At 56.6% G+C, this 16,211-nt stretch overlaps 1 protein-coding gene across 4 annotated transcripts; it reads left to right on the top strand.

Annotated features, from left to right (window-relative positions):
• The first annotated feature begins 4,086 nt into the window (after positions 1-4,086).
• TOR4A (torsin family 4 member A) lies at positions 4,087-15,506 on the top strand. Of its 4 annotated transcripts, none has more exons than XM_067309149.1 (2): positions 4,087-4,130; positions 12,568-15,506. In XM_067309149.1, exon 2 carries the CDS (start codon positions 12,607-12,609, stop codon positions 14,176-14,178), a length of 1,572 nt encoding a protein of 523 aa, XP_067165250.1. In that variant the 5' UTR covers positions 4,087-4,130; positions 12,568-12,606; the 3' UTR covers positions 14,179-15,506. The 4 variants fall into 4 exon arrangements, with proteins under 4 accessions (XP_067165250.1, XP_013808452.2, XP_013808453.2 ...); XM_013952998.2 differs by lacking the exon at positions 4,087-4,130 and adding an exon at positions 6,277-6,411; XM_013952999.2 differs by lacking the exon at positions 4,087-4,130 and adding an exon at positions 10,138-10,233.
• The last annotated feature ends 705 nt before the right edge of the window (positions 15,507-16,211 follow it).

The raw sequence follows: 16,211 nt of genomic DNA, 5'->3' as shown, positions 1-16,211 counted from the left end.
CGGTGGGTGTGATGAGTTTGTTTGTTCCGTTGCCACAACAGCCTGAGCTGCTCCCCCGGCCAGGCCTGACTCAGTTCCTCCCGGGACGCTGCGTTTATGCCGCGGGCACCTCAGCACGCAGACCCGGCTCCTGCTCGGCACCCGGCGGCCACCCTGCCCGTGAGCAGGGAGCGAGCCCGGCTGAGCCCCGGTGCAGCCGCTGGGCTCTGCCTTGCTTCCAAGCTGTCCGGGCAAGGAGCGAAGGGCTTCACCCGCAATCCCGATACCAAGGCCTGTGGCGAGAGTGGATGCCGCCGTCCTCTCCCGGAGCCTGCCTGGACTTGACGGATTAACTGTGCCCGTGCCGACAGCTGTTCACTGTCTTTAAAAATCCATCGGAGCTGGAGATTTTGCCCCCTCCCAGGCCTTGCTAGACTCCCTAACATCTCACTTGCTGCAATTTAAGCAGGTTTCTTCTAGCCTGGCTCCCACGATGAAAAACTTGTTCCCACAGGTGCCTGTTCATGGATTGGAAGGCTCTTTGCATCCCTCCTGCCAGGTTTCCCTTCCCCGGGAGACCAGCCCCGATGTCTTTGATGTTCCTGCTGCTTTGCCCTCTCTTCTCCAGGTTGTCCCCATGGCTGAGCACCCAGCAGGGTGGGGACAAGCTCAGAGGCTGCATCCTGGACCACGGCCCTGCTCTGGCTCCAGTGTGGAGCCTGGCTGGTGATGGGATGGAGGTGAGCGTGTCCTCATGCTGTGAGCCGGGCACGGGGTCTGGGCACAGCAGCCGGAGGTGACTTTGCACGGTGGGTCTCGTCCACCCAGATGCCATGGAGTGAGTGCAGGACGTGGCGATCTCCGGCCTTTCCCTATGCTGGCCGGGGCTGGGAACCTGGCTGGTGGCTGCTGCAATGGGTTGCAAGGTTGTCCCAGGAAAGCCCATCGCTACATGCTCTGTGTGGCTCTGAACAGTAGGAACGGTGCCAGCAGGAGGTGTCCGACCTGGATGGGGCCGTTCTCCTTCCAGGAGGCCTGGGCATCACTTGTGGGAAGGTCCACGTGCAGGATGGGGTGATCTTTTGGCAGCCTGGGCAAGAGGGCTAAGGCCAGGCGCTCCTTGGGCCAGCGATGGGCCAGGTGCTGCACAGGGGAACCGTGAGCCAGCATGTCTAGTAGGACACACGGGTGGTCGGTGGTGTCCCTTAACCTCTAGATGAGCTGGAAAAAAGATGAGACTTTTTTGCCCTATGAAGAAGGCCACAACTACGCTTGCCCGGGAGCGGATTGCAACAGCATTCGTGCCGATCCAGCTGTGGAAATCGCAGCTGGCATACGGGTTTGGTGGTGGCTCCCTTTTGCGCTGTTGTCCCATTGGAGGTCCATCCTTCTTGGAGTAGATGGTTCCCCACGAAGGCTGAGGAGCATCTAGAAACCTGCTGCCTGGCTCGCGTGGCTTCGGCCGGGTTTCTTCGGCCTGGCCGTGGCCCCGGCCTCCGCGGAGGCAGCCAGAAAGGGCTCTTCTGCCTGCCGGAGGTCTCGGGGGAGCTCTGAGTCAGAGCCACTGGAAGTGTCTTAGTGTGGTAATTTCAAAGCGTTACGATGGGAAAACTTGCAATGTAATAAGTACTACAGCTCTTAGGGCATGTAAAAGCCTTAAAGTTAATTGGAACAAGCTGGAAACGAAGCAGTTCAAACAGAACCGAGAAAGCTGGAAAAAGGCCTCGCAGCGCCTGCCTGCGAGAGCAGGCACAAAACCGCGGCGCAAAAAGCTACGTTTTAGAGCCACGCAAGAAGTTGCAGGTACGTTACGTTTGCAACGCGCTTCCCCTTCTAGGAAAACGAATTGTATAGCTGGAAAATGCATATAAAATCCCTCTCTTTGCTCCTCAGGCATTTAGAAAGGGCTTTAGCTTCGCTGCAGCGTTCGCAGACGTCCTTGTTACTACAACAGAGATTATTTCTGTGAATGCTCGTTTACGCATGGAAGCATGAGGAATGTTTTTATGCGGCCGCTGCTGGCAAAATAAGCTTCAGCTGGGACCTCAATGGTGCGTCGTGGCCCAAGTACCGTTCTTGCCAGCGAGGGGAGGAATTGCTGAGGACGCTCGCCGCTTTCCCCGTTTGAAGTCACAGGTTCCGCAAAACTTTTTTTCCAGTGTAAGACGCAGTTTTATCCCCCAGAGCATTTCGGGCATGGAGAGACGCGTCGTCGGAGCAAAGGGGCATCTTTCCGCGCTGCAGGCGAAGGGCCAGGCAGAGCCCCCCGCCCTGAAACGCCTTTTGCATGTTGGCGGTGACCTGGTTCTCCCCGGCGATGCCGTGGGCGATGGCCCACGGCGGGGGGAGAAGCTGCCAAAACCAATGATTATTATTATTGTTCTTTATTATTTGAGATCTTGATATCGCAGCCAGGGGGAAAAAATAATCGAATTTGCATTCGGGAGCCTTGATTCACGTGGGCAAGCTGGAGCTATCGCTTCTCTTCGTGAAGAGCAGTTCCCATCATTTACCTTGGGCTATTTTTAAACTGTTTAGATGGTCCCTGCTAAAGCAAACAGGATGTTTTTTCCTGAAAAAAAGGGCGTTCCTTTGCCCACGTATAAACTGTTTGGGTTATTTAGGGTGTGTTAAAGCAGGACTGCTTACAAAGATCGGAAACGGCCGCGAAGAGCCGCGGCGAAAACCAGGCAGAGCAAACCCCGCCGCCGGGCTGGGGGGCCGCAGCGGGCTGGGGAGCGCGGGAAAAGCTTCCTTCCCCTGCGCTTTGCCTCCGCGTCCCGCTCGCCCTGGCGGGACGAGGGCAGAGAGCTGGGCTGCAATTCTGTGAGCCCGGAGAGAGCTGCTATAATCCAAATCCTTTTGGTCTGCTCTATGGTTTTACACCAAATTTGCCCGGATTTGTGTCTTTTGCCAGAGCCCAAAGTTGTTTAGGGCAGGAAAGACACGGGTCAGAACTGCAGAGGGACCTTGTGAACGTGGGAGACTGGGCACTGGGGTGGCAGAAGAAATGGGGTGCAGATAAATGTAAAACAGTTCATATGGAAGCAGGGGGCAGCTGTAACGGCACGTCCGGCTTGGGGCGTCCCCCAGCTGATGGCTGTATTCTCCGTGTATTCATATATTCCTGCCCTTTTTATTCTTCCCCTTATGGCCAGTGTGGGAGACGGGACTCGGGACAAGCTGGCTCCTTGGTCGGAGCCGCTGTAGCTGCTCACGTGTTCCCGTTTCCCCTCGTCTGAGCGGTATTTCCCGTTCTCAACTATTTTTTAGGACAACCCCGTCCTTGGCCGGCTGCTCCCGGGCGTGTGAGCGCGGGGTCCCGCCGGGGCTTTCTCATCCGCGGGGCAGGTTTCTTTTGCCCTCGGCTACACTGGTTCTGTAGCGGCTCCAAGCTTCAGCCTTCTGTAATTCTCTTTTGACGGATTTCCCCCTTTCCGCGGAGTTCCCTTTCCCCCGGCGCTGCCGTGGTGCTGCCCGGGAGCAGCCGGGCTGGACGGCAGCCACGGCTCCTTCTCAAACTCGGGTCTCCGCACTCAAAAAGGCGACGTGCCCCAAAGCGGAGGAAAAGCCGGAATTGGCTGAAGGTGCAAAAGCCGGCGGCCGGGTGCTGCAGCTGCCCAATTTGGGAGCCGCTTGCTGCCGGGACCAAAACCGATGGGTGCCCGATGCCCGTCGGTACCAAAATCTCCCCAAAGCCGCTCGGGGGGGGGGGCAGCGTCCCCCTCTCCCGCTGTGCCTCCCCCCTCCTCACCCCCAAATTTCCCTTTTTCTCCCGTGGTTTTTGCAATCCCCCCTTCCCTGCGTTTGCCCTCGCGGGGCCAAGCCTGGAGCAGTGGGAAAAGCAGCGGCCGGGGGCCCCCCAAAAGCGGAGCGCGAGGCCGGTTGCGGGGGGGCGGCGTGGAGGCCGGGTGGAGGCCTGGCCCGGCGCCACGTCCCTGTTTGCGCAGGATTTGCATGGCCGGGCGGCGCAGCGCTGCAGGAAGAGCCGCGGCCCCACGGCAGCCCCGTTATCGCAGCTCCGGGCGCGCAGGCCCCGGCTGGCACCGCCAGGCCCGGAGAGGAGGCGCGCAGGGGCGGCCGGGGGGGCCACGGCCCGGGGGCGGCCGGAGGTGAGAGGCAGGGCGGGCAGCCCCGACGGACGCCCCGAGGTGAGTGGGGAGGGGGCGGTGGGGAAGGGACCCCGACCGCTGCGCTGAGCCCTGCCCGGCAGGCACAGCCCCCCCCCCCCAACTGCACTGCCCCGATGCACAGAAATGCCCCCCCCGTCACACTGCCCCCATGCACCCCCTCATTGCACTGCCCCCATGCACCCCCCCCCGTCGCACTGCCCCAGTGCACACACAGAGTCCCGCTGGGGGGGGGGTCGCAGCCCCCATGCTGGCGCAGCCTGGCCCTGGCGGCCGCAGTGGTGGGAGTAGCAGAACGAGGCGTTATTCCCGCTAGGAATGGGAGGAGAAGGCTTTATTTCGGCCAGGAACACGAGCGGGGCTGCCTTCTGCGGTCTTCTCCCCACCGTCCAGCCCTGCTTCACGGTCACCGTTCAGCGTCCTCTTCGTCTCTGCTTCAGGTAGCGCCTGCTGCTCCCCGGTGTCTTGTCCTCCCTCCCTTCCTGATAACGCTCGACACTGCAGTGGCCTTTTTTTTGGTGGTTGCTGCCCGCTGAGGTGGGGATTTTGGAGGCCGGTCGGTGGTGAGGCCACGATCAGGCCTCGCTCCTTAGCTTCCCCACTGAGTCATGCACAGGGTATTTTGGACGCCTTCGTTTTCTTTTGGAATCGCGGCTCGCGTTTTATCTGACACCGCGTTTGCTAAGAGCCTTCAGGCGGCGCCTGGCACCTTCTTGCTCCTTGAACTTGCTCTTCGGGGGAGGCCCGTTGCGCTTCGTTTTTTACGCGGTGTCTTTCTCGATGCTGAGCATCCGTGCACCGCGGCCTGCCCTCTCCCGCTACGGTGTCCACCGGCTCGTTACTGCCCAACTTTCTGGTTGCCTTCAGCTACTCTGAAGTTCGGAGCCCAACCGTGCTGGTGGCGATCTGCCGGCCGAGCTCCTTTCCCCTCGCGACGCACAGAAATTCCTGCACCTGCAAGAATTTGCTAGGCAAATCCCCCCCCCTGCCTGCAGCAGCCATCCTTCAGGGGCAGCCGCACCGGGCAGGTGTCCGAGGGAGCCCGGACATGGCCCAAGGCGGCCCTGGCCTCTGCCCCTGCTCACCCACGAGCTCCGGATGGGTTTCCTGCCGGGCATTTTGGTTATGGGAACGATTACTGGGGATGGGAGCGCGAGAGACTTTGAACATCCATGATGCAGATGCCTCTGCTGAAGCTTCTCCCACCTTTGGGGTTGCTGGGGACAGGGAGAGACCTCAGGGTCTCATCGCCCTCCCGCCTGCACGCGGCTCCAGATTGGGGTCACGCACGGGCTGTGCCACCCCAAAACTTCCCAGATAATAGGATTTTTTTCCCCATGCTTTGCTCTGAGGCTTCAGCTCTCCCCGAGGCATCACAGGGATGCGTCCCAGCTCCCTGCCTGCGGGTTTCCACCTGCGGCTTATGCGGAAATCGGAGAGCCCTAGAAGAGGAGAGGGTCACAGGAGATGGCTTTGGGGCTGGCCAGCCTTCACCAAACGCCCTTGAAGTCTAGCTCAGCTGGGCCGCAGCGTGGCCTGGCCAACCTCGGGTGAAGAGCGTGGAGGGGACGTCAGGGAGGACGCACAAGGCTAAATGCAAATAAAGCCGCCCGCGGCCGCGGGGCTGCCGGCGTGGGCCTTCGCACGGCTCCCGCTGCGGGAATATTCAAACGCTGCTGGGTGTGTAAAACCCTGCGTCTCCCTTTTCCTCTCCCTTAACGTATTTCGTAGGAGAAGCAGTTTTGCGGGGGGGGTGTCTCGGCGCGTGCCGCCGCTCCCCGTGTTTCGGGGCCGCTTCAGCGCCGATAACGGCTTTGCGCGGCGTCGCCGCCTCGACCTTTACCAGCCTGCGGCCGTGACAGGCTCCGGGGCCGCTTACGCGCCGCAGGCTGGGGATGTTTGTCCGCGCGCTCGGGGGGCTTTAAGGCCGACGGGAGCCGTCCGCCCGTCCTGAGCGACCTCGGGGCCCAGCCACCATCGCGCGGTTCTCCCGGCCGGCCGCGGCAGCACGGATGAAGCTGGCTTGCGTCCGGGCCGGCGCGCGGGGCGGGAGCGCCGGGCGGGCTGGAGCCAGGCCCCGCCGGGAGGCCGCCACCGCCGCCGGGGAGAAGGAAGTGCCGCCACGGGCCACTCCTCCTTGCCATTTCCTCTCGGCGCCGGGGTTTACACGAGCGCGAGCGTGGTAGCGGGACAGCCGGCCGGTCCCCGGCGGAGGCTCCGCTCGGCTCCGCTCGGCGCGAGGAGAAGGTGCCCACGGCCCAGCCCGGCCCGGAGGACGAGGAGGACGAGGAGGACGCTCCCGGTAACTGCGCTCGGGCTCCGCTCGGTCGCCTGCCTCTCGCCGGCTGCCCCCCGCCCCAAACCACGGAGCTTTGCTTCTGCCGAAACGCGGCTCGGCCTCGTGCCCGCTGTGGGCCCCGGCCGGGCCCTTCTGGAGCCGCTTCCTCGCCGCCGCGAAGGCGCCCGCGGGGGTCGCTCCGGGGAAGGCCCTGCGGGGGCCCGGCACTGCCAGCCTTCAGGATGCTGCCGGCTCTTCCCCCACTTGCTAGCGCTTCCCCAAAATCGCCGACCTCCGAGTCGCGTGAGGGCCCCACTGCCGTCCCGCCTTGCTCATCCCTCGCCTCTGCCGCTTTCCACAGCCATCTCGTCCCTGCCACGCGGCTGCCGTCCCACAGCGAGGCCCCGGTGGCCCTCTCCCACCCGCGGTGGTCTCTGTTCCCACCGCTCTCTCCCTTTGCTTCCCCCCACTTGCTACGGGTCCCGAGGCCCAGCGCGGAATTTGTGCCAAAAGCGGGTCTGGTGGGCGTTTGGACGGAAAGCAGGCTTTCGCGGTCGGTCGCTTGTGGGTTTTGGTGTCACCTGTGCTCCCCCCCCTCGCGCCGTGCTTTCAGTGAACGGAAACACCTGCGCACCCCAAACTTCCCCCGGGGCAAACACCGCAAAACCTCCAGGTGTTTTGGAGAAGATGTGCTTGTTTGCCAGCTGGAGAGCCCCCGCGGATCTGTAATTCGGAGGTTTCCCGGCGTGGGTCGGTCCGGGAGCTGCGTGCTTGCTCGCCCCGGGCGGCCCGGCCCCGCGGCTAGCGGGTGTTACGGGAGGTTGCGCAGTGGCAGCGGGCGCCTGCCGCTTCGCCGGCACTTGGGACGATATCGGGCTGTCCTGAGATCCGGTGTTTCCACTTGCTTCAGCTGCAGCATTTTGGATCTGCTTCCCCCAGCTGCAAGAACGGTTTTGCTTAGCTTTTCCCCCTAGAAATGTTCAGTTTTAGACAGAGGGCTTCGGCTGTCAGCCCTTGGATTTTTCAAGCATCTCCTTTCCCAGTAGCTTTACTAATCGCCTTTTTCCCCCTTGAGGGGCTCTAAAAATTGCAGTTTTGGATGCAATTCCCTCCTTTCTGATGCCATCCTCAGAAAACGCATTGTTTCGGTGTCTGTAAGCTTAATTAACGTGATGGTAACGAAGGGAGAGGCGTGCCGCAGCCAGCACACATGCCTCCCGGCTCTGAGCTTGCCTCCGTGCTGGCATGCAACCCCGAACCACGGGTCTGCGGCCAAACTTTCCGTCTTCCCTCCCATCAGGCCTGAGCGACGCAGGCAGTGCTTGAGCTGAGCAACCCCTTCCCTTGCACCCCGCAGGAAAGGCAGCTTGGAAAGGAGCTCAGCTATATGTAAGCTCAATGCAGGGTTGCCCTTAAAAGCAGATGGTGCCTCAGCGGGGCAGTTGTGGTCCATGTGGCGTGGTGGGGCTTGGTCTTGGGACAGGACCTGCTTCGAGTGGATGAGTGCTCACGTGTTGGACCCATGTCACATAAGCGGGATACTTCTACCTGTGAATGCAGCCTGCTGGAAGGCAGTTTTTGGAGGTCGGAAGCGGGTAAAGCCATGCCGCGCGCAGCATCTGCCTGCAGGCTCTTTCTCGGCCGCCCGCGCTGTGCTGCTCCGGGGTTGGTGGCCTCAGTCCGCCCCATCACCCGGCCAGCGGAGCAGGGGGACATGGGACCCGCGTCCCAGCTCCCGCCCCGGGCAGATGCGTGTGTCTCCGTCTGCCTACACAGGACCATTTGTTGTGGAAACTTTGTTTTGGCAGGAGTAGGGTGACACATAAATACAAATGCTAAGAGAAAACTTAAAGGAGGAAATCTGAATGCTCTCTCAGGGCCATTTTCAAGAGCTAAGTGCAAGTTTTCCTGCAGTATGTTTAAACTAGTCCTAGAGAAGTGACTAATGATGTTTACAAGAGCACTTGTGAAGCTGAGGACCGAATTTCTACTGCTTTTCCTCGCTGCGTTCCCCAGACATCCATAGCGGTGCTGAAACTGCAGCTTCCCGGGGCTGGCGTTGCCTCTCGGGCCACCCGCTCCGCTTCACTCAGCGGCCGCCACCATCTTCGTCCCTCTTCAGGCATCGTGCAAGTAAAGGCTGCTCTTACAAAATAATTCAGGTCCTGAGTAAATACCGCCGGGCTTTAGGAACTGACTCACGGCATTAATAGGATTATTACATGCATGACTGGACATATTTATTTACCTGTTGTTGGAGACAGGATTAGATCCCTCCCCTCAGCTTCCCTTCTCTTTGGCTCGGAGGGATCGGCATCCTGCTCTGGGAGCCTGGGCCCGGGGCACCTCCTAGCTAATGAGAGCTCGGTCCGCTCCGTTTTCCCTTGCACGGAGCCCGGGCTCCTCACACGGACACTGATGGTGGTGGGAAAGGGGGCTCGGGGACCACAGACGGTATTAGACTGCTTCCTGCATCCTCCAGGCCAGAGAGCAGCAGCTGGGCAGTGCATTAAGTTGCACAACGGCATCCGCAGGGAAGTATTTGCGCTCACTCATTTTTTCCTGCCAGCAACAACCCCGTCCCATAAAATTCCATCACTTCCCCTTAACGTTTCCTCAGGCCTGTCTGAACCTGTGTTGTTTTTGGCCTGGAAAAGGTTAACCATGTGTTTCGACAGAAGCTGCGTGTTATGCTCCAGATGTCGAGCCGGTCCCCAGGCAAAACCCAGCGATCCCACTGCCCGGGGACGACAGCCCACCCCAGCCCACGGCTCGCATGCCCACGGCCCCAGGGGCTGCTCCCCGAGAGCCCCGCAGGTAGCAATGAGGTCATCCGGATAGTCCGGCCCGAGCTTTCGGGAAAGACCTCCAGTTGGTTGCCTTCACGTATCTGCGGAGCATGAACAAGGCGAAACTTGTGAGCTGGGGAAGAGGCAAGTGTGAAACCCCACACTGTCGGGGGGGAGCCGGGGGGTCCCACGCCGGCCTCCCTGGTGGCGGTGGCCTCCATCCCGCCTGCCCCACGCCCTCTCCAGAGCTGCTTGAAGGAATCCCGTCCGGCTGGTTCTGCTCCGGGCAAGGCTGAATCCTGCGCCGCGGTCCTTGGCATTGCTCACACGGCAATTAGCGCTCGGGGAGTCATTCGCCTCGGCCAGGTTTCCGCGCGGGCAAACGGGAGCTGAAGGATTTCACGCCGCGGCTCAGTGCGCCTGAACGTTTTGCAGCTTGGAGGCTCTGGAAAAGAGCCAAGACGGAGCGAGGCGGCGGCTGGGAGCTTCTCCCAGCGCCGGGGACTCTACGTGCCTTTCCACCAGGCGCCCTCTCGGTGCCTTGTGTTGACGGGCAGACTCGTGAGTCAGGCCCCCGGTGGGGGAAGTAAAATCCTCGCCTGAGCAAGAAATCTAGTGCCGGGCAGGTTAGCCACTTCCTGCTGTGCCAAAACGAGTTAATAAAAACCCTTCCGGGACCTCCTCCTCCTCCTCCCCGGAGACTCAGGGCTTTCGGCAAAACCTGGGGTCGCTTTCCCGGGTGGTTGATGAAAGCGGCTTTCATTGCACTGCCTGCCCTGCTGCCCGGTTCCTGCTCTTGGGCTTGGCAATGTCACCGCAATTAACCGTCCCCTTGCGTCAGCACTTGTCGCGGCCGGAGGTGGCGGGGAAATGCCCTCCCACCGTGACACAGCTCTGCTGTCACAGTCTCCGTGCCAGGCAGGGGACAGAGCTGTCAGCAGCAGCGTTTTGGCATGTGGAAACGGCTGCGTGTGGGGTTCTGCGCTGCTCGGCTGGGACCCACTGGGGCTTGTCCTGGCCTGGAGACGCGCTGTCTCCTGTGGGGCTTCCCTGCCAGGTTTGTTCCTCCTGTCATCACGTCCTGCCGCTGGAGTCTGTCCTCTCCTCTTCCTCCTTGTTCACAGACCGAGGTTTGTCCATGCCTTTCCCCCCACAGCTGGCTCTTACCTGGGATGCTCGTGTCCCCACACTTTCCTCCGTGGCCTTGCTCCAGCAATGCGGGAAGCAGACAGAGTCAGGAAGACCTTTGCTGCTGCATGTGCCAGGGCATCTTGTGTGGCCGGGTGGTCAGGGGGCTCGAGCAGGCATGTAGGCACGAGGGACAGGGAAGGACCGCAGGGGTCGGGGCCCTGGCCAGGGGAGCCAGTGCTGCCGTGGGGCTCCTTGACCCAGAGGGATGCGCTGCCTGGCAGGTTTGGGCACAACCCATCTGTTCTCCACAACTGGTCCAACTCCTGCCTCATCCTGGAAGCGCTGCCCTCCCCAGCCAGCCTGCTGCTCCGGCTGGTGGTGACAGGAGCTCCAGCCCTGGTAGTGAGATGTGGGGAGCTCTGGGCCAAGGCAGGGCTGAGTGGTCGCTCTTACTGCTGAGTCCTTGCTGCCTAGCCGCTGCCTTCACCTCCCCTCCGGCAGCGACTGGCACGGGCTGGGGCTGCCTGGCATACCCGTCTGCACAGCCGGGCTACTTGCCCAGCCCAGGAAAAATTGCCCCCAAGGACATACCATGCCATGATAATCCATACGTGTATTCTCTACTGGCCATATTCTTGAAGGAATGAGTTTTTCCGCAGCAACTTACTCCCGTGCACACATCCCCACCCCGGAAGGTCTCTCTTTATGGGTATAGGAGTGACTGTTTCCTTATGGGTGTGCATGTACATGCACGCGTGCGGATGCTGGTGCACAGGTGTGGTTTTGTGTGTTGCTTATATTTAGCAGACATGAGGAAGTAAGAATGGCAGTTCTGGTTCAGACCGAGGGCCCATCTACCTGGTGTCCTGCCTCTTGCAGGACTGGGCTTGGTTGCCTAGAGAGCAAGCAGAGGACAAGTGTGTAGGATACTTCCCCAAGTTGCCTAGAGATGGCAGGAGCCTGACGTGATTTGTCTGTTTGGTAACCTCCAATACTTCCCTCCCCAAATGCTCGCCCAGTCTCCCCTTGAATCAGTGCAGACTCTTTGAATTCACGGCAGCCCCAGGCAGGCAGGTCTGCAGATTATCTACCGTCCTGTTAAAAAAAAATAAAAAGCCTTATTTTTGGTTTGTGCCTTGCTTCACTTGATGGTCTGGCTCTTGTATTAGAAAAGGAAAAACGCTCAATCCCTGCTCACCACTTATAATTTTGTAGATTTGTTGTATCTTCTTCTGCCACCTCTTCCCTGCTGAAGGCTCTTGGTTGCTCAGTCGTTCTTTGCCTGGAGGCCGGTCCCTAGCGTTTGTCCTCCAACGCCGTTCTCAGCACCTTTTCTAGTTCTGCTTTCACCTTACTCATATGAGGACTGAAAACTGCACACGCAAGTCAGTATTTGGGCAAACCAGGGGTTTATGTAGTGGCATAATAGTGTTTTCCACTTCATTTTCTATTCTGTTCCTAATCTCTCCTAACATAGGTTTTGCTTTTTTGATTGCTGCTGAGGGCTGAGCTGGTATGTTCATGGCAGTATATACCATATCCCCTGGCTCTTGCTCTGGGGGAGAGCCAGCTTTGAGCCTTCCTTCTGCATGTGGAACCAGGGTTGTCTTTTCTCATATGCATCACTTCATTTATTTACACTGAATTTCATCTGTCATCGCATTCCCAGTCCCTGATATTCATATGCCCCCTCCTGCATTTGTTCGCAGTCTGCCCTTGCTCTTCCTGGCCTGAATAGCTTCATATCGACAACAAATTTGTCTCATGCCACTGTTCAGCCCTTTCCCAGGTTCTTGCTGAATATGTTGACTGGTTTTGGTGTCACTGGGTAGTTTTGGGGTGGATGCCAGGGCACCAGGGGGCTGATAAGCCTTGAGGGCCCCATCACAGTTCTCCTGGTGTTTTTTGAGCAAGTCAGCCAAGTCCAGGGTTTGAAACATGCAGCACCTGTGACGGGAGCTAGCATTTCAATTTCACCCATTTACCCCATGCCAGTCCCAGGAACTTTTGCGTGCTTAAAATATCTTCTAAAAAGTTAGCTTTGATCTGAAGGTCTCTGCCTTGGATGATCACTACAGATAATCCTTCTGTCTATTAGAAAGGTGGCATATCTTTCTAATTTGGCTGCAGTTTCCAACCATGATTTGTTTCAGCCTTTCTTTGCTAAAGGTTAAGTAGCCTGGTCCTTATACCCTGTGATCAGTTACTTCCTGATCTTACAAGGATTTATTTCACATTATCCTTTTTTGTTTGTTTTCAGAGAGAAGACAATGTGAATGGGCTATAAGAACCAAACGAGATGGATGGAGAGCTGCCCTGTGCTGAGGTGGATGGAGAACTGCCCTCTGCCATAGAGGATGCGGGAGGAGAGGTGGCCTGTGCCAAGAGCGATGCAGGAGGAGAGGTGCCCAGTGCTGAGAGCAAGGCAAAAGGGGAGGTGCCCGGTGCTGAGAGCTGTGGGAAAGGAGAGGTGCCCGGTGCTGAGAGTGACGCAAAAGGAAAGGTCCCTTGTGCTGAGAGTGACGGGGAAGAAGAGACACCCAGTACTGAGAGCGATACTGAAGGAGAGACACCCAGTGCTGAGAGCGATGCAAAAGAAGAGGCACCTTGTGCTGAGATCTCTGATGTTCCAAAGAAAATCTCTTCTATTTCTTCTCCCTTGCGGGCGATCATCCGCCTTCGACGACGATTCCGGATGCAAAAGAAAAGTCGTCTGCGTTTAGAGCTCCCTAGAGAAAAATCTTCAGAGCTGGTCCAAACGAAGCTGCTTCAAAGGCAGATTTCCCTGAACCGAACTAGCCTGTATGGCTCTTCTATGTCCTTCTTTAATCAGAGCAGCTTTGAAAATTCGCAATACTTCACCTTTGACACATCTGTGGACCATTATGCTATGAGTAAATGCAGGCGGAAGAAGAAACGTAGGAAGTCTAGGATAGTCCTGTATCCAGATAAAACAAAAAAATATCTTCCAACAGAGGAGAAGAGCAATGCAAAACGCTGCCTTCTCTTGCTGATTGTCATTATCTTCTTCCAGATTCTAAATGCTATTGAGAACCTGGATGATAACCTCCAAAAATATGACCTAGATGGTTTGGAGAAAACGATGCACCGGGAAGTATTTGGACAGAACATTGCTGTAGAAAGTATTATGGAATTGCTGAAAGACTATCTGGCTACTCACATACACAACAAGCCTCTGGTAATCTCTTTAAATGGTCCAGTAGGAGTCGGGAAGAGCCACGTTGGCTGGCTGTTGGCCAAACATTTTCGTTCTGTTATGGACAATGACTTTGTGCTTCAGTACTTTGTGATGCATCACTGTCCAAATGGGGTAAATGATTTTACTTGCCAAATAGATTTGTCTAAGAAGATTTCTGACATGGTTGCAAGAGCTGAAATAGAAGAGAAGATACCATTGTTTATTCTGGATGAGGTTGAACTCATGTCTCCAGTCCTGCTGGATACTCTCAGCCGATTCTTCGAACCCAATCAAACCAATGAGTTCCTCAATGCCATCTACATTTTAATAAGCAACATAGGAGGTAATGAAATAACAAAGTTTGTTATCCAGAATGCATCCACTGAGCTTCTGCGTCAGCAAAGGGGAATTGAAGAATTGCTGAACATCATCCAGCCTTTACTGATCCATGTGCACCCTCTCTGGAGATCTGCGGCCATCGTCCCATTTGTTCTTCTGGAGAAGAGTCACGTCATAAACTGCTTCCTAGAGGAGATGAGGAGGGAAGGGCTGTACCCTGACCAGAACCATATTGAAAATTTAGCCAGTCAGCTCAGTTACTACACTACGGGGGACAAGCAGTACTCCAGAACGGGCTGCAAGCAGGTTGTGGCCAAAGTCAATTTACTGTAGTGGTTTACTGCAGAGACCAAATCCTGCTCTCAGGATTAGCAGAATTCTGGTCTTAGAGAGGAGTACATTATAGCAGACTATGGTCGTGGTGTCCTTTCTCAGGCCAGCTCTGATTCCGTCCCAGTGGACACACTGTAAGAGCATTCGAGGTGATGAGTCATCCCAGACTCCTCTACTGTGTGAGCTCTGTTCTCCTCCAGATGCATCACTCATTCCTAATGGTCTGTGAATGAGGCATGGTCAATGAAGCCCAAGCAACCTCCCATTAATTTGGGGGTGCTTTGTCTGTTCCTCACATGCTTGTTTGGGATATTTGCCATGAAGGATTTGTGAGATGAGAGCAGATGCTGTGGGATAATATAAACAGAAGGAGGAAATAGTAACGCATTTGGGTTTAGTGTCTCAGCAGTACACAGAGCCTTGTATCCTTCCTTCTGTGGCCTCACCATCTTCACCCTTTTACTTTTGTTGGTCCTGGCTGGTCTTGTGCAAGGTGGGTGGTTCTGCAGAGCAGAGGCAATGCTGACAGCCAAGGGGACATCTGGGAGATCTGGAAGAATCTGTGGCTCTTTTGTCACCCAAATGCCCTGGCAGTCAGTGCTCTGCATTCTCCAGTTCCTATGTGACCGCATTGTTGTGAAACTCTTTTGTGTCCTTGGATTAATTCCTAAATTGTAGTTCTTCTGAGCTCATATCTTAGCTCACCTTTGGCACCTCCAGCGAGATCCCTACTGTGCAAGTTTGTTTGGGCTTGCCTTGACAACTGCTCAGGTGTGCCAGCTAGTGTACAAATAACTGCCGGATTGTTTAGGGTCTGGTGGTGGCAACTTGTCCTAAGAGCTCTTCTGCTTTTTGCTTCTGGGTACACTTCACCACATTCATTACCTAGAAAGCCCAAAATAGCAACTGACAGATAACAAGCAATACACACTGGAAAAGACAATTTGGGCTGTCTGTGCCAAGTACAGCACGAATCCTGGGCTTATTCCCAGTCCTGCAAGGCCGAAAAAGGTTCTTTACCATCAAGACCCAGGGGAGAGCATGTTGCCTGGAAGCACCTTTGAAAAAGCACGTGCCCTTGTTTTGAGCAGGCAAACTGAGCAGTTATTTATGACATTGCTTTTTCAGGTTTTGTTTTTGTGCCTAGATCCCCTTCTACAATTTGCTGTGAACTACCATATACATGAATCCTGTGGATGTTTGCACTGGTTGTTTGATTTGCCTCTTTCTAATAATGAGTCTCCAAAGACTTCCATCACAAAATTCTGCTTCCAGAGCTATTGTGAGGAATAAATCCACAAATTAAATCTTTCAAAGTACATTTCTTCCATTTGACTGAAATGTGGTTTTCCTCCCAAATTTCTCTTCCAGACTGATGCAGCTGTGCATCTTGGGGTGGGAGCAAGGGCTAGAGCTTTGCTGCGTGTTTCTTTCAGACCACATCAATGTAGTGTGGGCACAGCATGGAGAGCAGAGCCCTTTGCCCGTTCAGACACTTCATACTCCCCCACCTTAAACACCTCCCTGTGAACTCGCTGAGGGAATGTCAGGAAGGGAATTATCCTTATTTTTCCCTAAGCCCCATTTTCTGGAGATAAGCTTGCTAAGAAATCGCACTATAATACAAGCTTGCCTAAGTGAAATCTGTATTTGCTGAGGAGGCCAGAGGTCCTGAGTGTGTTCCCTATCAGTGAGAGCACTACAGCATTTTCAAAGATCCCATCGGAAAGGCAAAGCGATCCCTTAGCCAGTCGGATCCCTGTCTGGGAATGGGGCATGTTGAAGAGCTCATTGGTAGCTCATCGGGGTATGACGATGGCAAGCAGAGGCACGGGAGAGGAGGGCCAGATCCAAAAAAATGTGCAGTGTGGCACTGCTGAAAGCCAGCTGCCCACGCTGCCTGTGTCTGGGACTGAAAATGCTGTCAGAGGCGTTACACAAGCTCAGCGCGTGTCTATAACACAGGGGCCCTCGGGGTCCCGCCGAAGCAGGCATGCTGGGCTGCAGATGGCTTTTGGTCACAGGTGTCAGGA

This window comes from Apteryx mantelli, chromosome 21 (assembly GCF_036417845.1).
Source record: "Apteryx mantelli isolate bAptMan1 chromosome 21, bAptMan1.hap1, whole genome shotgun sequence".
NCBI lineage: Eukaryota > Metazoa > Chordata > Aves > Apterygiformes > Apterygidae > Apteryx > Apteryx mantelli.
This window is presented reverse-complemented; position numbering and strand designations above follow the sequence as displayed.